The sequence below is a fragment of the Sus scrofa genome, unplaced genomic scaffold, assembly GCF_000003025.6.
Source record: "Sus scrofa isolate TJ Tabasco breed Duroc unplaced genomic scaffold, Sscrofa11.1 Contig740, whole genome shotgun sequence".
Taxonomy (NCBI): domain Eukaryota; kingdom Metazoa; phylum Chordata; class Mammalia; order Artiodactyla; family Suidae; genus Sus; species Sus scrofa.
This window is the reverse complement of record NW_018085303.1, coordinates 138,293-158,242: the sequence shown is the minus strand read 5'-3', so window position 1 is coordinate 158,242 and position 19,950 is coordinate 138,293. Positions and strand designations below refer to the sequence as shown.

At 36.4% G+C, this 19,950-nt stretch overlaps 1 protein-coding gene and 1 pseudogene across 1 annotated transcript; one reads left to right on the top strand and one right to left on the bottom strand.

The window, feature by feature from the left end:
• Positions 1-8,713: 8,713 nt before the first annotated feature.
• LOC100153340 (olfactory receptor 4F3/4F16/4F29-like) lies at positions 8,714-9,652 on the top strand. The gene has a single exon (XM_001925116.2). The coding sequence runs from the start codon at positions 8,714-8,716 to the stop codon at positions 9,650-9,652; it is 939 nt and encodes a 312-aa protein (XP_001925151.2).
• A 4,336-nt stretch (positions 9,653-13,988) lies between these two features.
• On the bottom strand, positions 13,989-14,626 carry LOC100154951 (annotated as a pseudogene).
• Between the last annotated feature and the right edge of the window lie 5,324 nt (positions 14,627-19,950).

Below are 19,950 nucleotides of genomic sequence, written 5' to 3'. Positions count from 1 at the left end.
TTTTTTAAGGACACTCATTCTGTTCTCCATAGTGGCTACAACAAATTACATTCCCACCAACAGTGTAAGAGGGTTTGCCTTTCTCTCCAATATTTATTGTTTATAGATAATTTGATGGTGGCCATTGAAATGATACCTCAATGTAGTTTTGATTTGCATTTCTCTGAAAATCAGCAGTGTTATGCATCTTTTCTCGTGCTTTTTGGCCATTTGTCTGTCTCCTTTGGAGAAATGTCTATTTAGATTTTCTGACCATTTTTTTTAAATATTGAGCTACATGAGCTGTTTGTATATTTTGAAGTTTAATCCCTTTTCAGTCACTGTATATGCAAAGATTTTTCTCCTATTCTGTGGTGTATCTTTTCATTTTGTTTATGGTTTCCATTGCTGTGCAAAAGTTTTTGTTTAGTTAGGTCCCATTTGTTTATTTTTGCTTTTATTTTCATCACTCTAGGAGGTCAATCCAAAATAATATTCCTGTGATTAATGGTGAAGAGTGTTTTGCCTGTGTTTTCCTGTAAGAGTTTTATAGTTTTTGGTCTCACATTTAGGTCTTTCTTTAATTCATTTTGAGTTTATTCTTTTTGTGTGGTGTTAGGGTATATTCTAATTTGATTCTTTTACATGTAGAGGAGCAGTTTTCCAACATCTCTTATTGAAGGGACTGTCTTTTCTCCATTGGATATTCTTGCATCCTGTGTGGTAGATTAATTGATGACAGATTCATGAGTTTATTTCAGGGCTTTCTATCCTGTTCCATTGATCTCCATTTCTGTTTTTGTAGCAGTACCATACTCTTTTGATGACTGTAGCTTTGTAGTATGATCTGAAGTCAGGGAGCCTGATTCCTCCAGCTCCATTTTTCTTTCTCAGGACAACTTTGGTTATTTGAGGTCTTTATGATTCCACACAAATTTTAAATTTTTTTGTTCAAGTTCTGTGAAAAATGTCACTGGTGATTTGATAGTGATTGCCTTGAATATGTAGATTGCCTTGGGTAGTATAGCATTTTTGACAATAGTGATTCTTCCAATCCGAGAACGTGCTATATCTTTCCATTGGTTTGTGCATCTTTGATTTATTTCCTCAGTGTCATAGTTTTCATAATACAGGTCTTTTTGTATGCTTAGGTAGGTTTATTCCCAAATATTTTAATCTTTTTAATGCAATGGTAAATGGAATTGTTTCTTTAAGTTCTTTTTGGGTTATTTCATTGTTAGTGTATATAAGTGCAAGAGATTTCTTATATTAATTTTTATCCTAGAACTTTACCAAACTCATTAATGGCTCTAGTAGTTTTCTGGTGACATCTTTAGGAATTTCTATGTATTGTATCATGTCATCTGCAAACAGTGATAGTTTTACTTCTTCTTTCCAATATGGATTCCTTGTATATCTTTTTCTTCTCTGATTGCCATGGATAGGACTTCCAAAAAAATATTGAATTACAGTGGCAAGACTGTACATCCTTGTCTTGTTCTGATCTTAGTGGAAATGCTTTTAGCTTTTCACCACTGAGTATGATATTAGTTGTGGTTTGTAATATACAGCCTTTATGTTGAGGTATGTTCCCTCTGTGCCCACTTTCTTGAGAGTTTTTATCATACATATGTGTTGAATATTGTCAAAAGCATGTTTGGCATTTATTGAGATGATTATATGCTTTTCATTCTTCAATTTGTTAATATTGTGTACCACACTGATTGATTTGCAGATATTGAAAAATCCTTGTATCCCTGAGATAAATCCCACTTATAGTGTATGATCCTTCTCAAGTAATATTGGATCCTGTTTGCCAGTATTCTGCTGAGGATTTTTGCATCTCTGTTTATCAGTGATATTAGCCTATGATTTTCCTTTTTGTGATATTTTTGCCTGGTTTTGGTATCAAGGTGATTCTAGCTTCCTGGAATGAGTTCAGAAGCATTCTTTCCTCTGAGATTTTTTGGAATAATTTCAAAAATATAGGCATTAACTCTTCTCTAAATGTTTGGTAAAATTCACCTGTGAAGCCATCTAGCCATGGACTTTTGTTTCTTGGGAGTTTTTGAATTACTGACTCAATTTCAGTACTTCAGGACTAGTAATTTGTCTGTTCATATTTTCTATCTCTTCCAAGTTCAGTCTTAGGAGATTATCTTTTTTTCTAAGAATTTGTTCATTCCTTCTAAGTTGTCCATTTTATTGGCATATATTTGCTCATAGTACTCTCTTATCCTTTATGTTTCTGTGTTCATTTGTAACCTGACTGTGCTTTTTTGTTTTGTTTTGTTTCTGGCAGGATTCTGACTGAGAGAAGTATACAAATTGAAGATAAAATATGCACCATCCTGAAGTACTTTTCAAAAGAATTGTCTATTTGCTCAGACACTACGTACAGATAAAGATAGATATTTACTGCACAACAACACAATGCACATGCTGCTTTGCTGTCCAGAGTTTCATTCAAAAATGTGTGTGATTTTCTTTAACTATATAGAATTTGAACAAGTTTTCAATACCTTCAAAATTTGACTTTATGGAGTTCCCATTGTGGCTCAGTGGTTAACGAATCCGACTAGGAACCATGAGGATGCGGTTCGATCCCTGGCCTTGCTCGGTGGGTTAAGGATCCGGTGTTGCCATGAGCTGTGGTATAGGTCGCAGACGCGGCTCAGAACCTGCGTTGCTGTGGCTCTGGCGTAGGCTGGTGGCTACAGCTCCGATTCAACCCCTAGCCTGGGAACCTCCATATGCCATGGGAGTGGCCCAAGAAATGCCAAGAAGACAAAAAAAAAAAAAATTGACTGTATGGCTGTATCATAATGTGTTAAATTTATCATCATTTGGTATATGTTTTAGTTCTTTCGTTCACCTTTAAGACATTCTCACTGAAACAACTTCTGTATAGCTAAGTTTTGTACACATCCACAATTGCTTTTTTTTTTAATCTTTCTGGGGCTGCAAACCACGGCATATGGAGGTTCCCAGGCTAGGAGTCAAATCATAGCTGCAGCCACCTGCCTACACCAGAGCCATGTGACCTACACCACAGCTCACAGCAATGCTGGATCCTTAACCCACTGAGTGAGGCTAGGAATCAAAACCACATTCTCACAGATACTAGTTGGGTTTATTAACTGCTAACCACAACAGGAACTCCCACATCCACAATTACTTAATGTATGAATGTACAGAAATGAAGTCTTCTGTACAGTATTCTAGTATTTGAACAATATGAAAATTAATCACATTGGCTTTTTTGGAGATGTTAAGATGATTATAGTTAATTTTTGTGTTATTATTTACCTATTTTCAGAGGTTATTTCTAATTGGTAATTACCGATGGGGCCCTACTCTACAGCACAGGGAACTGTGTGTGATTAGGTCACTTTGCTGTACAACAGAAATTGAAGAAACATTGTAAATAAACTATGCTTGAATAAAAGATGGTAATTATCAATATTTATAAATTTTCCCCAAAAAAATAGCATATTTAAAAATATTCCACTTTTGTTTCCCTCTTTCTCTGTAGTGTCTTATTATGAGTTTTTAGATCCTTTGGTTGCTCTGGTCAAACCAATTAGTTCCCTAGGGGTAAAGTCCCCTGATCCATAAGCTCTGAACTATCATTTGGTCACTGTTTTCTCGAGCGGTAATTAGCTTCATTTCTTCTTACATCAGGATTTTATATGGCATTTTGTTTTGGAGAACATAGGAAAGTCTCAGGTTACCTGATGATGCTGTTCTCTTTATACAGGTAAAATGGGAGGATGTAAATAGATTTAACAATGCAAAGTGTGGCTTTAGTTTCAGACATAATATTTGTTGTTTTAATTGCTTTGAATATGAGTAATATCCTCAAGTGTATGAGTGTTATCCTAACACAACGTAGATAGCATCCAGGATAAGGAATTGAATAGTACAGAAGAATGATTGTATAAAACTATATAGACACATTGCAAGGTTAACTGCCTTTGACTTTAAGTTAGTATCGCAATGTTCTTAGGGTAATGTGAAAGATATAAGCAAAAGTCAAATGGTTTTATAATATTTTGGGTCATCATAGGTGGCAATTAATCATTCTGTTCCTAATGTTGATTAAATAAATGTTTCTTACCCTCTGCCACTTGATAAACAGGCAAGAAAAATTAATGAAATGTGAAAATATTTTTAAAAGGTAATCGTGTTTTCTCTCCATTAGCTTTGCAGAGAGATGTGTATAAAATGATTATATTCTCTAAGAAAAGGAAACATTTATTAGGAACTAAAGATTACATTATGGAAAAGGATTTCATACACATCTAAGTAGAAGAGACATAGAGACCAAAAAATCCAATGTCATGTCACTTTAAAATATGATTGGAAATTATTTAGTATATGAAACTACCAGAGATTGAATTTGTTTTCCTGGTCTCTTAACTTACATGGTTAGAAATAGCGTGTTGTGTTGTGTATTAATTTTATCACTAAGCTGTAAATAGAATGAAGAAAGATTCAGAGAAAGTTAACAGATGAGAGTTGGGAGGGCAGGGGGATAGAATAGAATAAGCAAGAAAGGAACCCTGAGTCCGTGAGTGGAACTTGAAAAGGTATTGAGTTTGCTGAATCTTGCAAACAGAAAGTGAAGGAGTGACATTTGTTTCATTTTTGCACATAAAAGATTATTTGAAAGAACACAGAATTATTTATTTTTTTGATAGATATAAATAGTTAAAGTAGGGGTGGTATTTAATCAGAGGAAGCAGTGTTTTACTTGGATATAAAGCAGGTTTTGTGACCATTTGAAAGATAAAATGCAGGAAGTTTCTGCTGAGGGGGTTGTTAAATGCACAATATTTTTAATTGAGGAAGAAATTTATATAAATGATAATTTAGATTCCGGGTCCAAATCTAACTGCTATATGTAGTTCCCTTTCAATTTGATGACTATTATTTGGAACTTCAGTTACCAATATTCCCTCCATCTGTAAAGGATTAAATGTCTCCATGGGGTATTAATCAATTCTCCATGGACCAAGAAAAGAACTAATCACAACAGAACGCAAAGAGGAAGGCCATGTCTTTTGCATGGTGGATATCAAATTAGTTTTTTAAATGTGGGTATAATTATTATGTTTGAGAAAATGTACTTCAGAGTATAACCAGTAGATAAGAGAAGATGCATTTAGAACACCCTAATTCAGGAGTTTTAGCCTATGAATATTTGATGACTTTTCCGTGAATAAACATCATATGACTGTGTCTCCATTTAGAAACCTCTCTATAGCTTTTGACCTGAACTGAGATATAGATCCTAACTCTGTCTCAGGTGACTTTAAAACTGTGATGACCCAAGGATGTAGGTTTGATCTCCGGCCTGCTACAGCAGTTAAAAATATTTGTCATTGCCGCAGCTGCAGCATAGGTCCAAGTGTGGCTTGGATCTGATCTCTGGCTCAGGAATGCCCTATGCCACAGGGCATCCAAAAAATAAACAAAAGAACAAAACTGGAATGACCCAAACTTTTGAGTTTCTACATTCCCTGACATTAGGATAGGTACATCTAAGGTCCATGTTTATATCTCATTCTTTAAACTCACTTTTCCTAAAACTCTCAGTTCTTGCCTAGTTGATGGAGATTGGAAAGCCAAGAGGCAAATAAATTCACAGCTATACGCACATGGCTGATAAGAGCTTATTAAGAAACTCTCTGAAGCACCTTAACATGTAAAAGTTACCAGGAATATAATACCACAATTTTTTAATACAAAATTCTACAATTATAGAATTTCTGGATTTGGTCCAGAAAGTATTGTCAATCATATCTCAAAAATTGTCTTTTACTTAAAGTAAGACTTATGGGGAGTTCCCTTCGTGGCGCAGTGGTTAACGAATCCGACTAGGAACCATGAGGTTGTAGGTTCGATCCCTGGCCTTGCTCAGTGGGTTAAGGATCTGGCGTTGCTGTGAGCTGTGGTGTATGTTACAGACGCGGCTCGGGTCCAGGATTGCTGTGGCTATGGCATAGGCCGGCGGCTACAGCTCTGATTAGACCCCTAGCCTGGAAACCTCCATACGCCGTGGGAAGCGGCCCTAGAAAAGGCAAAACGACAAAAAAAAAAAAAAAAAAAAAAAAACACCTTTTGGAGTTCCCGTCGTGGCGCAGTGGTTAATGAATCCGGCTAGGAACCATGAGGTTGCGGGTTCAGTCCGTGCCCTTGCTCAGTGGGTTAACGATCCAGTGTTGCCGTGAGCTGTGGTGTAGGTTGCAGACGCGGCTCGGATCCCACGTTGCTGTGGCTCTGGCGTAGGCTGGTGCTACAGCTCCAATTCAACCCCTAGCCTGGGAACCTCCATATGCCGCGGGAGCGGCCCAAGAAATAGCAAAAAGACAAAAAATAAAAATAAATAAAAATAAAGTAAGACTTATGCTTCTTTTCTTTGACATTCTATAAATACGTCTTAATTTTTCATCCTTTTTAGATTTACAATTTATTTCTTTTTCTCTAAGTCATCTCACTTTTATAGTTCCTTGTTTTCTATTATTCTTGGTCGCTTAGGAGGTGAGCAGTTTTCTTTATCAATATTCCTTAATTATATATCTATATATTCCTAATTATTATAGGTTTTTTTTCATCCAAATACATCCTCTTCTATCTTTCGGCATAATTCCTGAAGTATATGCATAGCTCCATTAATACCTCTTATGATTCTAAGTTTTAGGATACTTGGATAACAACACAAGTGTAGTCCTTAACTTTATGGGAGTTGCAGTCTCACCGGGAAGGAGAACAAACGAAAATATCAATGAGCTGCATTTGTAGTGAGTATTACAAAGAAATGCAGTAGTTTTTAGAAAGCAAATATATTTAGTCTACACAGACTAGTTTTTATTTTGCTCACTGAAAGAATATGAATATTATAATCTCCTATCATTATATGTGGAGATAAAATCATAATATGCTATCAAAATACCTTTTATATGTGGAATTTTTATATTATCTACTGTCCAATAACATTTTCTTTTCTTATCTATTCATTTATGATATGTATTTAGCAATATTATAGATGTGTGAAAATAATAGAAGAGAAGCAACATTATCAGTTACTGAATATTTGCACATAATAGATATACAATCAATAAAAGATTATAAAACCAAAATTATTTTATACCTCAAATTTTATATTAATTCTCAGTAATATTATTATTGATAATATTTTATAAATATTATAATTATTTATAAAATTATAAAACCTCAATTATGTTATAATTATTTTATACCCATTTTATACTTCTCTGAGAAGTTAGTGTTACTAATTGCAATTTCATAGATGAACTGAGGTTCAAGAATTTAAGTAACTTGCCCCAAATCCTCTTGTTGGTGGCTCATTATAGCTTAAATCATGTTTTACAGAATCCAAGGTCACATTCTTTCCATTGTGCGATGTTGCTTCTCTAACTAAAACTGAAATTATAAGATAATGCGATATTTTCTTACACAGAAAAGAACAAGATGCTTTTCAGTATACATGATGCCCTTCATAGTTTTCAGCTTCACAGACCATGTGCTAAGTACTTTAGGGCAGTGCTCCTCAAATTATCTTTGGTAAAGGACCAGGGTTGTTTTTCTCAAATCCTTCTTGGACTGATGCTTTAGAAAATATTAAATCATACACATGGGTTTTGCTGTGATGTGAAGTCTCTGGAGAAATTTCTAAATACTTCTTCTCAGATTCAAAACCTAACATGATGCAAACTGGTAACAGACAGTTAATGGACCTGCACCTCTGTATGGACCATTTTTCATGGCTTCAGGGAGTCCTAATATGAATAAGTCACAATCCCTGCCTTCAAGAAGCTTATAGTCTCCCAGATGAGTTAGAACATTACTCAGTTTACTAAAATACAAGAAATACTAAAAAATATAAGTTGGTAGTATAAAGCAAGACCTCAAATTATTAATAAACCTTGAAGACAAGTGTTCTCAAGAGATAGGGAGTCAGTAGGATGGGTCGTTTGTCAGAATAAGACTTGTAGTCTTGAAAGTTGATGAAATTGTTGAGAATTGATGAAGAGTTTGTGTGACTGGAGACAGGCTATATTAATTTCAGGTTGATTTCTATCACCTCTGTTGACCAATCTTGTATCTTGAAAAACATCATAGCATCTACACTGGGAAGAAGCAGAGTGTTATTAAATGCATAGAAAACCTGGTGGTTATGGTGGTAATATAAATTAAATTCTAGTAGTCATAAAGCAAGACTTCATAGATGTGGTCAACATTTAAATAATATTGAAGAGGAATATGTTCCCGGAGGCAGGAACTGGGAAGGAGGAAAATGGCCCTCCTCTGGATGAAGATTATAGGATTGGAAGTTTTTTCACTAGTGATTATTAGTTTGATGTGACAAAGGTCAAATCATGCCAGATCTGATTCAAAAATCAAAAAGTTTGAGGTTGACTTTATATTACTCTGGTTGACCATTTTGTTTCTCCTGAGTTACAGGAAGCAGAGGTTCATAAAGACAGAGACAAGACAGTGATAAGAACAACTCTGTATAAGAGCCACTCATTTCTATGTGTAAACACTTTTAGAGTCCATAAACATATTAGGTCACTTTTAATACTAATAGCCTACTGGAAATAGGCTTTCATAACTTTCATCTCTCTCCTCCAAATTCATTGAAATAATTATCATAATTCATATTTTTCCTATTGTCTCCCTTCAGGTAGCAATAGTAAGAAAGCCCATGGATGGAGCAAATCATTCTGTGGTGTCAGAGTTTGTATTCCTGGGACTCACCAACTCCTGGGAAATACAACTTCTCCTCTTTGTGTTCATCTCCACATTTTACGTGGCAAGCATGATGGGAAACTCCCTCATTATGCTCACTGTGACTTCTGACCCTCACTTACACTCCCCCATGTACTTTCTGTTAGCCAACCTCTCCTTCCTTGACCTAGGAGTTTCTTCTGTCGCTTCTCCCAAGATGATTTATGACCTTTTTAGGAAACGTAAAGTCATCTCCTTCAGTGGTTGCATCACTCAAATCTTCTTCATCCATGTCATTGGGGGTGTGGAGATGATGCTGCTCATTGCCATGGCCTTTGACAGATATGTTGCCATATGTAAACCTCTCCATTATCTGACCATCATGAGCCCAAGAATGTGTATCTCCTTTCTAGTGGCTGCCTGGATGACTGGCCTTATCCACTCCACGGTTCAACTGGCTTTTGTGGTAAACTTACCCTTCTGTGGGTCTAATGTGTTGGACAGCTTTTACTGTGACCTTCCCCGGCTCATCAAACTTGCCTGCACAGACACTTACCAACTAGAGTCCTTGGTCATGGCCAATAGTGGATTCATCTCTGTTGGCTCCTTCATCATTGTGATCATTTCCTATATTGTCATCATTCTCACTGTACAGAAACACTCTTCAGCAGGTTCCTCCAAGGCTCTGTCCACACTGTCAGCTCACATTACTGTGGTAGTCTTGGCCTTTGGTCCTTTGATATTTCTCTATACATGGCCATCTCCCTCCATACCCCTGGATAAGTTTCTGGCCATCTTTGATTCAGTTCTCACTCCTTTCTTGAATCCTGTCATTTATACATTCAGAAATCAAGAAATGAAGGTGGCAATGAGAAGAGTATGCAGACAGCTAGTGAGTTACAGAAAGATCTCTTAAGTGACGCCTGTACTGTGAGGAACCCTTGTTGATTACTGATGTTCATTAATAATTTTCAAACTTGGAAAGGAGATCTTGTTTGTCCTCCCTTGATTTAATCATTCACACTGATATAGGGTCTATTTTTCCTTTCACTTAGGAGAGAGAGATATCCACTTCTGAAAAAAAAAGGAGTTATATCATAGTATTTATAATCAAAAATTATAGTATTCTGGAGCCTCAATTCCTAAGGAATAATATTTTTATGAAGTAATTATTAGAAATACATAATAGGGAATACTTCTCTAAGGCTTCAGAACAGAGAGAACCTGTCTCTCTCATTAGCAGGAGCCTGTCTCACAGATAGCAACTCCTATCAGTACCTGATGTGAGGTTTCCTAAGTGAGTCTTTAGCAACTCCTATCAGGACCTGATGTGAGGTTTCCTAAGTGTGTCTTCCTGTTGTTATGCTGTACTCTGCTCACATTTTACCTCTCCTTTGTGTCTCTGACAGGGCTGTGCAAGGAGGGCAGAATCTTTGAGAGTACACACATAGAATCTTTGAAAACATGTACACATGTTTCACACATACCCAGGTAGAAGCCATGGAAGCTGTTCTTAGAATAAAAAGAACTGGGAAACACCAGGATTTTTCTCTGAGATTAACATGATGCAACTCAAACCCATTACATTTCCATTCCTCTTTTATTCCTATGTCTTCCTATGCAATTTTCCTAAGCAAGTGGTCTTTGGGCTAGGAAAATCTTTCCCCCCTTTCGCTTTCTTTTCTCAGGCAGTCTTCCTTCTCTATCTCCCTGTCCCACGATTCCTCTTTCTTTTCCCACTTCCCTGCATTTGGGGCTCTGTCCCCTTTAGACTTCCCTCACTGTTGCTCCTTTTAAATTTTTCTATTATAGTTTATAATATTATAAAGTGCCTACTCAACAGTTTTACATCTTAAAGAACATATTCTTCTTCAGGAGTTCAGCTTTCTAGTGTGAGTGAAGAGAGAATATCTAAATGGCAAGGGTAAGATAACTTAGAGAAGTGGCTTTCATACCTTTGACAGTGATCCACAGTAAAAAATGTAATATACATTGTAGTACATACAATGCCCCATCCCAATAAAGGACTGGATCACAGTTTAACATAGCAATATTTATTCTTATGAATTTTTCTTTCCTTTTTTCTACTAAGTACTGTTTACAACCCACTTTGTGAGTTGCTTACAGAATCTCTGATTACTCAGAAAATTACCAAAAAGACAATTAAACATGCACTGCTTCTTAAGAGCAAAATAAATATATCAAGATCAAATTGTTATGTCATTCTAACAGAGAAAACCAAAACCTAGTCGTGTTTTAATGTAATATTTGTTATTATAACAATTCTAAATTTATTTAAATAAGCCTATGAAAACTTGACTGTCCAAATATTGTCAAATTTTAATACATATCTTTTAATTTTAATACATATCTTTGCTTCAATTCAGACTGATTCTTTGAAATGTATATGTGTTTGTGTGTGTGTTTACAGATTTATGTCAAAGCAAATAGGATTTACTTCCTGAAAACCACCTATAGCTTTCTATGTCCATTCAGTTTTGTCTTTTAGAATACTCTTAATTTCTAGAATAACATTTTTCTTAAGATAAATGTACTCTTTTTCCCCTTGATATTTTTTATCATGTTACTTCTAGTATAGTCTCAGTCACCCATTTAATTATGACTTAACCAAAAGAACTAATTTCTATTCCACTCAGAGTTCTCGAAGGGGAGTACTTGAGAATTGTCTGTCATATACTATCATTTTAATAAATCAGCAAAACTCATGAGCATACTAATATAATTCCCAACAGACCCACACTTTCTATTCATACTTTCTTACAGACAGTAAATAGTATTCTTAAAGCAGAAGAAATGAACACGTGCATTAACTGGTCAAAAGACATGGACACTCTACAAAAATATAAGTACAGAGAGAAACACACACACACGCATTCACACACACACCATGACCAATCTTTCAATATTCAGCCGCATTTAAAAATTAGTCAAAGAATGAGTTCTCGTCAGTGGAAACAAATCCAACCAGGAACCATGAAGTTGTGGGTTTGATCCATGGCCTCACTCAGTGGGTTCAGGATGAGGGACTGCAGTGAGCTGTAGTGTAGGTCGCAGAATGCAGCTCAGAATCTGTGTTGCTATGGCTGTGGTGTAGGCCTGCAGCTGTAGCTCAGATTTGACCCCTAGCCTGAGAACCTCCATATTCTGCTGGTGCAGCCCTAAAAAGCAAAAAAAAAAAAAATTAGTCAAAGAATATCCACTAAATACTATGCTTAATACTAAACTAAGCTCTTACAATTGTTGAAAATATTAAATATTATGTTTAAGTGGACACACTACAGACCTGTCAGATGTATAACTCAAATGACTGAACACATGATTTTAAATTTCATCTAAGTGCTTGTCTTATACTTTATATTGGTATGGTCAAGAAGATCTATTACTGTTTTATTAAAAATATTGATTCAGTCTGAATTGTCTAAGAATTTATTTTCACTATGTGAATTTGGATTCTCATATAAAAACACTTCTGAGCCAGTAATTTTTATAAGAATGGTTCCTATAAAAGCTTAGCAAATCTAGAAGAGTAGAAGTTCAATTTAAAAATTGGGGGAATTTGAACTCTATTAGATTCATATCAGCACTGTTGATCTCTATAAACCAATTCTTAGAGAAATTTATTTTTAAAGGTTTTGTGTAAAAGTTATTAATATCTCCTTGAGTTAGGAACTCCTACATCTCAATAGCAAAAAGAAAAAAAAACTACTCAATTAAAAATGGACAAAGTGTTTGAATAGATATTTCTCTTAAAGAAGACACATAAATAGTAAATAGGCATTTGAGAAAATAACCCATCATTAATTATCAGAGAAATGCAAATAAAAAACAAATTGAGATGTGACCTCACACCTCTTGGGAAGGATATTAACAACAAACAAAATATAACAAGTGTTGATGAACATGTGAGGAAATTGGAGCCGTTATACACTGTTGGTGAGAATGTAAAATGGTGCAGCCAGCAAGGAAAACAGTATGGTTCATTTTCCTGGAAGACATATAATCTATATCCAAGAATACCCCTCCAGCCCATATAACAGATGATAGGTCTGTCAGCTTTGAGTAGATCCTCAATCTGGAAAAATTTCTTCTGTAGTAGTTCTAGACTCTGTGCAAAGGGCCTTGCTGCTTAGGCCTTATTACTCAGACTACAGTGTAATTAGAAAAATTGTTGATTGAGAAGAGATAAGATGTGAAACTTCTAGCAAGCATCAATGGGCTAATCACAATGCAGACTGGTATGGTTCTGTAGCATTTTTCCCTAAAAATTACGGAAAAGTTTATATACAGACAAGGCATCCCACAAACACCATATCATACCGAGGCTCTACACAAAAAAGGAATGTGTGAATGTTGCTTATGACCATTGGATCTACTGTCTCTATCATACTGTACCATCCAGAATCTGCTGGTAAAAGAGAAATGGAATGGCTTACTACATCTGCAGCTGAACCACTAGCTTGGAGGTGATATTCTGAGAATGCAAAGCCTTCGATAGGACACTGTATACAGTTAGCCGTTGGGACCAAGGGGTTTATAGGCACTTATCCTCCATACAGTTGAAAATCCACACATAATTTGGATTATGTGGCCCTATCCAACTGGGGATTGAGTACATATTTATTGAAAAAAATATTTGTCTATAAGTGGAATGACATCATTCAAACGTGTGTTGTTCAATGGTCAACCATACATACACAATGTATAATTTTTGCTTGGTTCATTGTCCCTGTTGAGTAGTATACATGGGTCCAGGAGTCAGGGGATAGTTGGAAAATTTGAGCTTCTCATCCTTGTAAATCTGGGCTCTATGGGTTCAGAACTCCTGGTTCCAAGAAAAAAACATTTTCATCAAGGACACAACAAGAGTCTCTTTAAATTTTGATCTCTTTTTTTTTTCCCCAGGAAATTCAGGCTCTTTGCACTAAGAAAAAACAGCGTTGATGTTGTCAGATATCGTCATTCATCCCATTAGCTTTCCTCTTATAAGAGGCCCACAGGATAAGAGGTTAAGTCCTGAAGGAGCTTCTCCTAGAACTCAAATGAAGTAAAAAGACTCAGTGTTAGAGAGAATGTCATGTGTGCTATGCTTTGCCACCTAGATACCCATCCAAAGCAGAAAAATTTATTCTCCCAGCTATTGGCAGGGTTGTTGTCTGACATTTCTCATCCCCCTACTCACCTGATAGGGTAATTGAGTCCCTCATCACAAGCACTTGAAGCCATGGCCAGTTTCACTCCCCTCTTTCTGTCCTTTTCTTTTTCTTTTCCTTGCACTCCTATTTGATTAGTTTGTCCCTCTCCTTCTGCAGCTTATCCAATTCCTTCTTCCTCTGGGACTCATCCCAGAGTGAGTCTTGCTCCAGTTTTCCAGCACTTGGGACATCTTCCACATGGGTGTTTTGGAGCAGAGATTTGCCAGAACCAATGTTCATCGTGCCTTCACCTGAATCATCCTTCCCATCTGCTTTATTGTCTTTGTCTGCCGCATCAGCATATGTGGCCAGGGGCACAGCTTTCCTCTGCTTCTCCTCTTCTGACACAATCCTGGGCTTCATCACAATCTATGCCTGCTTCTCATGAAGGTGGCAACAACCTGAACCTCATCTTCTTTTTCACTGTGGTGCCAACACACAATGCCCTTGTAGATGTTAAGGAGGGATTCTTCTTCCAGGAAAGCAGAGAGGATACCCTGCAGAACATCCAGCTTCTTTTGTTCCTAATCCTCCTGCAGGACACCCAGGGTGTAGGTGTCTTAAATGGCTCTGTCCACTCCCAATGCCTCTAACTGTCCATCTAGTCAGGATCCAAAGCTGTTGCCTGCTCCAGGGTTTTTATTCATTGTAGATACTGCCACTTTACTGGGCACCATCTTGGGGCCAGGTTCCTGCCAGCCAAAACTATACCTTTTTTTTAGGGCTCCTCCATAGCATATGGAAGTTCCCAGACTAGGGGAATAACTGGAGCTATAGCTGATGGCCTACAGCACAGCTTGCAGCAATACCAGATCCTTAACCCACTGAGCGGGGTCAAGGATCAAATCTGCTTCTTCATGGATACCAGTTGGGTTTGTTTCCACTGAGACGTAATGGAACTCCCATACTTTTTATTATTATTATTATTATTACTGTAGTTTTGTGGCATCATTTCATGTTGGGAGCAGGATACCTTTAGCTTTGTTGTTCCTTCTCAAAATGGCTTTGGCTTTAGGGACTTTTGTGATCCCATACAAAGTTTAGGATTATTTCTTCTAGTTCTGTGAAAAATGTCATTGGTATTTTGATAGAGAGAGAATTGAGTCTCTAGGTTGCTTTGAGTAGTATGGAAATTTTAACTATTAATTCTTCCAATTCATGAACACAATATATATTTCCATTTATTTATTTATTTATTTATTTATTTATTTATTTATTTTGCTTTCAATTTCTTAGTGTGTCAGTTTTCAGAGTATATGTCCTTCACCTCCTTGGTTGAGTTTTTCCAATTTACTTTATTATTTCATGTAGTTGTTAATTTCTTTTTTGATTTTTCTTTCTCATAGTTTACTAGTGTTTGGAAATGCAGCAGTTTCTATTTATTAACTTTCATCCTGCAACTTTACTAAATTCATTTCACCTTTGAGCATGATGTTAACTGGGGGTTTGTCAAATATGGCATTTATTTGTTGATGTATATTCCATTTATACTCACTTTGTTGAGAGTTCTCTCATAAATGGTGTTGAATCTTAAATGTTTTAAATATTTCTCTGCATGTATTGACATGATTATATGTTTTATCCTTTGTTTTTTAATGTGACCTATCACACTGAATGCTTCTCAATGCTAAACCGTCTTGCATCACTAAATGAAATCTCCTCAGTTGTGTTGTGTGACTCTTTTCATGTATTTTTGAATTTGGCTTGCTAGTATTTTGTTGAAGATTTTTGCATCTGTGTTCAGTAGGGATATTGGCTATGATTTCTTTTTTGTGCGTGTGGTGTCTTTGTCTGGTTTTTATATCAGGGTAATTTTGACATTGTAAAATTAGTTTGGAAGTGGTCCTTCCTCTTCAATTTTTGGAATAGTTTGAGAAGGCTAGGCACTAATTATTCTCTAAATGTTTAGAAGAATTAACTGGTGAAACCATATGGAATTGGACTTCTTTATTTGGGGAAATTTTTTATTATTGATTCAATTTTTTATTAGTGACGAGTCTGTTAAGATTTTCTATTTCTTCATGATTCAGTCTTGGAGGATATTATGCTTCTAGCAATTTATCCATTTCTTCTGAGTTGACTCATTTGTTGGAATATAATTTTTTATATTATTCTCTCATGAATCTTTGTATTTCTGTGGTGTCATTTGTAATTTCCCCTTCTTCATATCTATTTTATTTATTTGGGATCTCTCTTTTTTACGTGGTGAGTCTGGCTGAGTTTTGCCAATTTTGTTTATCTTTTCAAACAACCAACTCTTAGTTTCATTTATCATTTCTTTGGTTTTTTGTTTCTATATCATGTATTTCCACATGATCTTTATTTCCTTGCTTCTACTACCTTTAACTTTTGCCTGTTTTTTTTTTTTTAATTGCTTTAAATGTACATTTGGATTTTTTTACCTGAGATTTTTCTTTTTTTTCCTTTTTTTTGAAAATCATTTATTTATATATTTTTTTCTACTGTACAGCATGGTGACCCTGTTACACATGCATATATACATTCTTTTTTCTCACTTTACATGTTCCATCATAAGTGACTAGACAGAGTTCCCATTGCTACACAACAGGGTCCCATTGCTAATCCATCCCAAGGCAACATTCTGCATCTATTTACCCCAAGCTCCCAGTCCCTCCAAGTCCCTCCCCTTCCCCCTTGGCAACCACAAATCTATTCTCCAAGTCCAGGATTTTCTTTTCTGTGGAAAGTTTCCTTTGTGCCATATATTAGATTCCAGATATAAGTGATATCATATGGTGTTTGGCTTTCTCCTTCTGACTTACCTCACTCAGATGAAGTTCCATCCATGTTCCTGCAAATGAGATTTTTCTTATTTCTTGAAGTAGGCCTGTATGGCTGTGAAATTCCCTCATAGAACTGCCTTTGCTGCATTGCATAGTTTTCGGAACGTGTGTTTCCGTTTGTATTTGTTTCTTGGTATTTTTTTTTTACTTCCTCTAGATTTCTTTTTTTTTGTTTGTTTATGATGGTAGTTTATTCAAATTGATCAGTACCCATTCTCTACTCATTTTTAAATGTTTTCTACACTCCAGTCTTGCTCATTTAAAAGTACATTTCTTACAAACACTAAGGGACTGAAGGAATATTTGGGCACTGAGCAAAGAAGGTAGAGATTTTGTCATTTTTAAATAATTAGGATATCACCTGTACCTCTCTATCCATATAGGAATGCCTACCTTTTTTGCTTTTTTTTTATTTTCCCACAGTACAGCAAGGGGGTCAGGTTATCCTTACATGTATACATTACAATTACATTTTTCCCCCACCCTTTCTTCTGTTGCAACATAAGTATCTAGACATAGTTCTCAATGCTATTCAGCAGGATCTCCTTGTAAATCTATTCTAAATTGTGTCTGATAAGCCCAAGCTCCCAATCCCTCCCACTCCCTCCCCCTCCCATCAGGCAGCCACAAGTCTCTTCTCCAAGTCCATGACTTTCTTTTCTGAGGAGATGTTCATTTGTGCTGGATATTAGATTCCAGTTATAAGTGATATCATATGGTATTTGTCTTTGTCTTTCTGGCTCATTTCACTCAGGATAAGATTCTCTAGTTCCATCCATGTAGCTGCAAATGGCATGATGTCATTCTTTTTTATGGCTGAGTAGTATTCCATTGTGTATATATACCACCTCTTCCGAATCCAATCATCTGTTGATGGACATTTGGGTTGTTTCCATGTCTTGGCTATTGTGAATAGTGCTGCAATGAACATGCGGGTGCATGTGCCTCTTTTAAGTAGAGTTTTGACCGGATAGATGCCCAAGGGTGGGATTGTGGGGTCATATGGAAGTTCTATGTATAGATTTCTAAGGTATCTCCAAACTGTTCTCCATAGTGGCTGTACCAGTTTACATTCCCACCAACAGTGCAGGAGGGTTCCCTTTTCTCCACAGCCCCTCCAGCACTTGTTATTTGTGGATTTATTAATGATGGCCATTCTGACTGGTGTGAGGTGGTATCTCCTGGGAGTTTTGATTTGCATTTCTCTTATAATCAGCGATGTTGAGCATTTTTTCATGTGTTTGTTGGCCATCTGTACATCTTCTTTGGAGAAATGTCTATTCAGGTCTTTTGCCCATTTTTCCATTGATTGATTGGCTTTTTTGCTGTTGGGTTGTATAAGTTGTTTATATATTCTAGAGATTAAGCCCTTGTCAGTTGCATCGTTTGAAACTATTTTCTCCCATTCTGTAAGTTGTCTTTTTGTTTTCTTTTGGGTTTCCTTTGCTGTGCAAAAGCTTTTCAGTTTGATTACGTCCCATGGGTTTATTTTTGCTCTAATTTCTATTGCTTTGGGAGGCTGACCTGAGAAAATATTCATGAGGTTGATGTCAGAGAGTGTTTTGCCTATGTTTTCTTCTAGGAGTTTGATGGTGTCCTGTCGTATATTTAAGTCTTTCAGCCATTTGGAGTTTATTTTGGTGCATGGTGTGAGGGTGTGTTCTAGTTTCATTGCTTTGCATGCAGCTGTCCAGGTTTCCCAGCAATGCTTGCTGAATAGACTTTCTTTTTCCCATTTGATGTTCCTGCCTCCCTTGTCAAAGATTAATTGACCATAGGTGTCAGGGTTTATTTCCGGATTCTCTCTTCTGTTCCATTGGTCTGTCTGTCTGTTTTGATACCAGTACCACACTGTTTTGATGACTGTGGCTTTGTAGTATTTCTTGAAGTCTGGGAGAGTGATGCCTCCTGCTTGGTTTTTGTTTCTCAGGATTGCTTTGGCGATTCTGGGTCTTTTGTGGTTCCATATAAATGTTTGGATTGTTTGTTCTAGTTCTGTGAAAAATGTCATGGGTAATCTGATAGGGATTGCATTGAATCTGTAGACTGCTTTGGGTAGGATGGCCATTTTTCCAATATTGATTTTTCCAACCCATGAACATGGAATATCTTTCCATTTCTTTACATCTTCTTTGATTTCTTTGCTTAATGTTTTATAGTTCTCGGCATATAGGTCCTTTACCTCCTTGGTCAGGTGTATTCCGAGGTATTTGATTTTGTGTGGTGCAATCTTAAAAGGTATCGTATTTTTGTATTCCTTTTCTAATGTTTCATTGCTGGTATACAGAAATGCAACTGACTTCTGAATGTTAATCTTATATCCTGCCACTTTGCTGAATTTATTAATCCGTTCAAGGAGTTTTGGGGTTGAGTCCTTAGGGTTTTCTATGTATGGTATCATGTCATCTGCATACAGCGACAGTTTGATCTCTTCTCTTCCTATATGGATGCCTTTGATTTCTTTTGTTTGTCTAATTGCTGTGGCTAAGACTTCCAAAACGATGTTGAAGAGCAGTGGTGAGAGTGGGCATCCCTGTCTTGTTCCAGATTTGAGTGAGAAGGCTTTCAGTTTTTCCCCATTGAGGATTATATTTGCTGTGGGTTTCTCATAAATGGCTTTGATTATATTCAGGAATGTTCCCTCTATACCCACTTTGGCGAGGGTCTTGATCATGAATGGATGTTGAACTTTGTCAAATGCTTTTTCTGCGTCTATTGAGATGATCATATGATTTTTGACTTTTTTTTTGTTAATGTGGTGTATGATGCTGATTGATTTGCGTATGTTGAACCATCCTTGTGAACCTGGGATGAACCCAACCTGGTCATGGTGTATAATTTTTTTGATATGTTGTTGGATTCGGTTGGCTAAGATTTTGTTGAGAATTTTTGCATCTATATTCATCAATGATATTGGGCGATAGTTTTCTTTTTTGGTGGTATCTCTGCCTGGTTTTGGAATGAGGGTGATGGTGGCCTCATAGAATGTCTTTGGGAGTATTCCTTCTTCTTCAACCTTTTGAAAGAGTTTAAGGAGGATGGGCACCAATTCCTCTTTATATGTTTGATAAAATTCATCTGTGAAGCCATCTGGTCCTGGGCTTTTATTTGTAGGGAGTGATTTTATGACCTCTTCAATTTCATTTCTAGTGATCGGTCTGTTCAGTTGGTCTGTTTCTGCTTGATTCAGTTTTGGC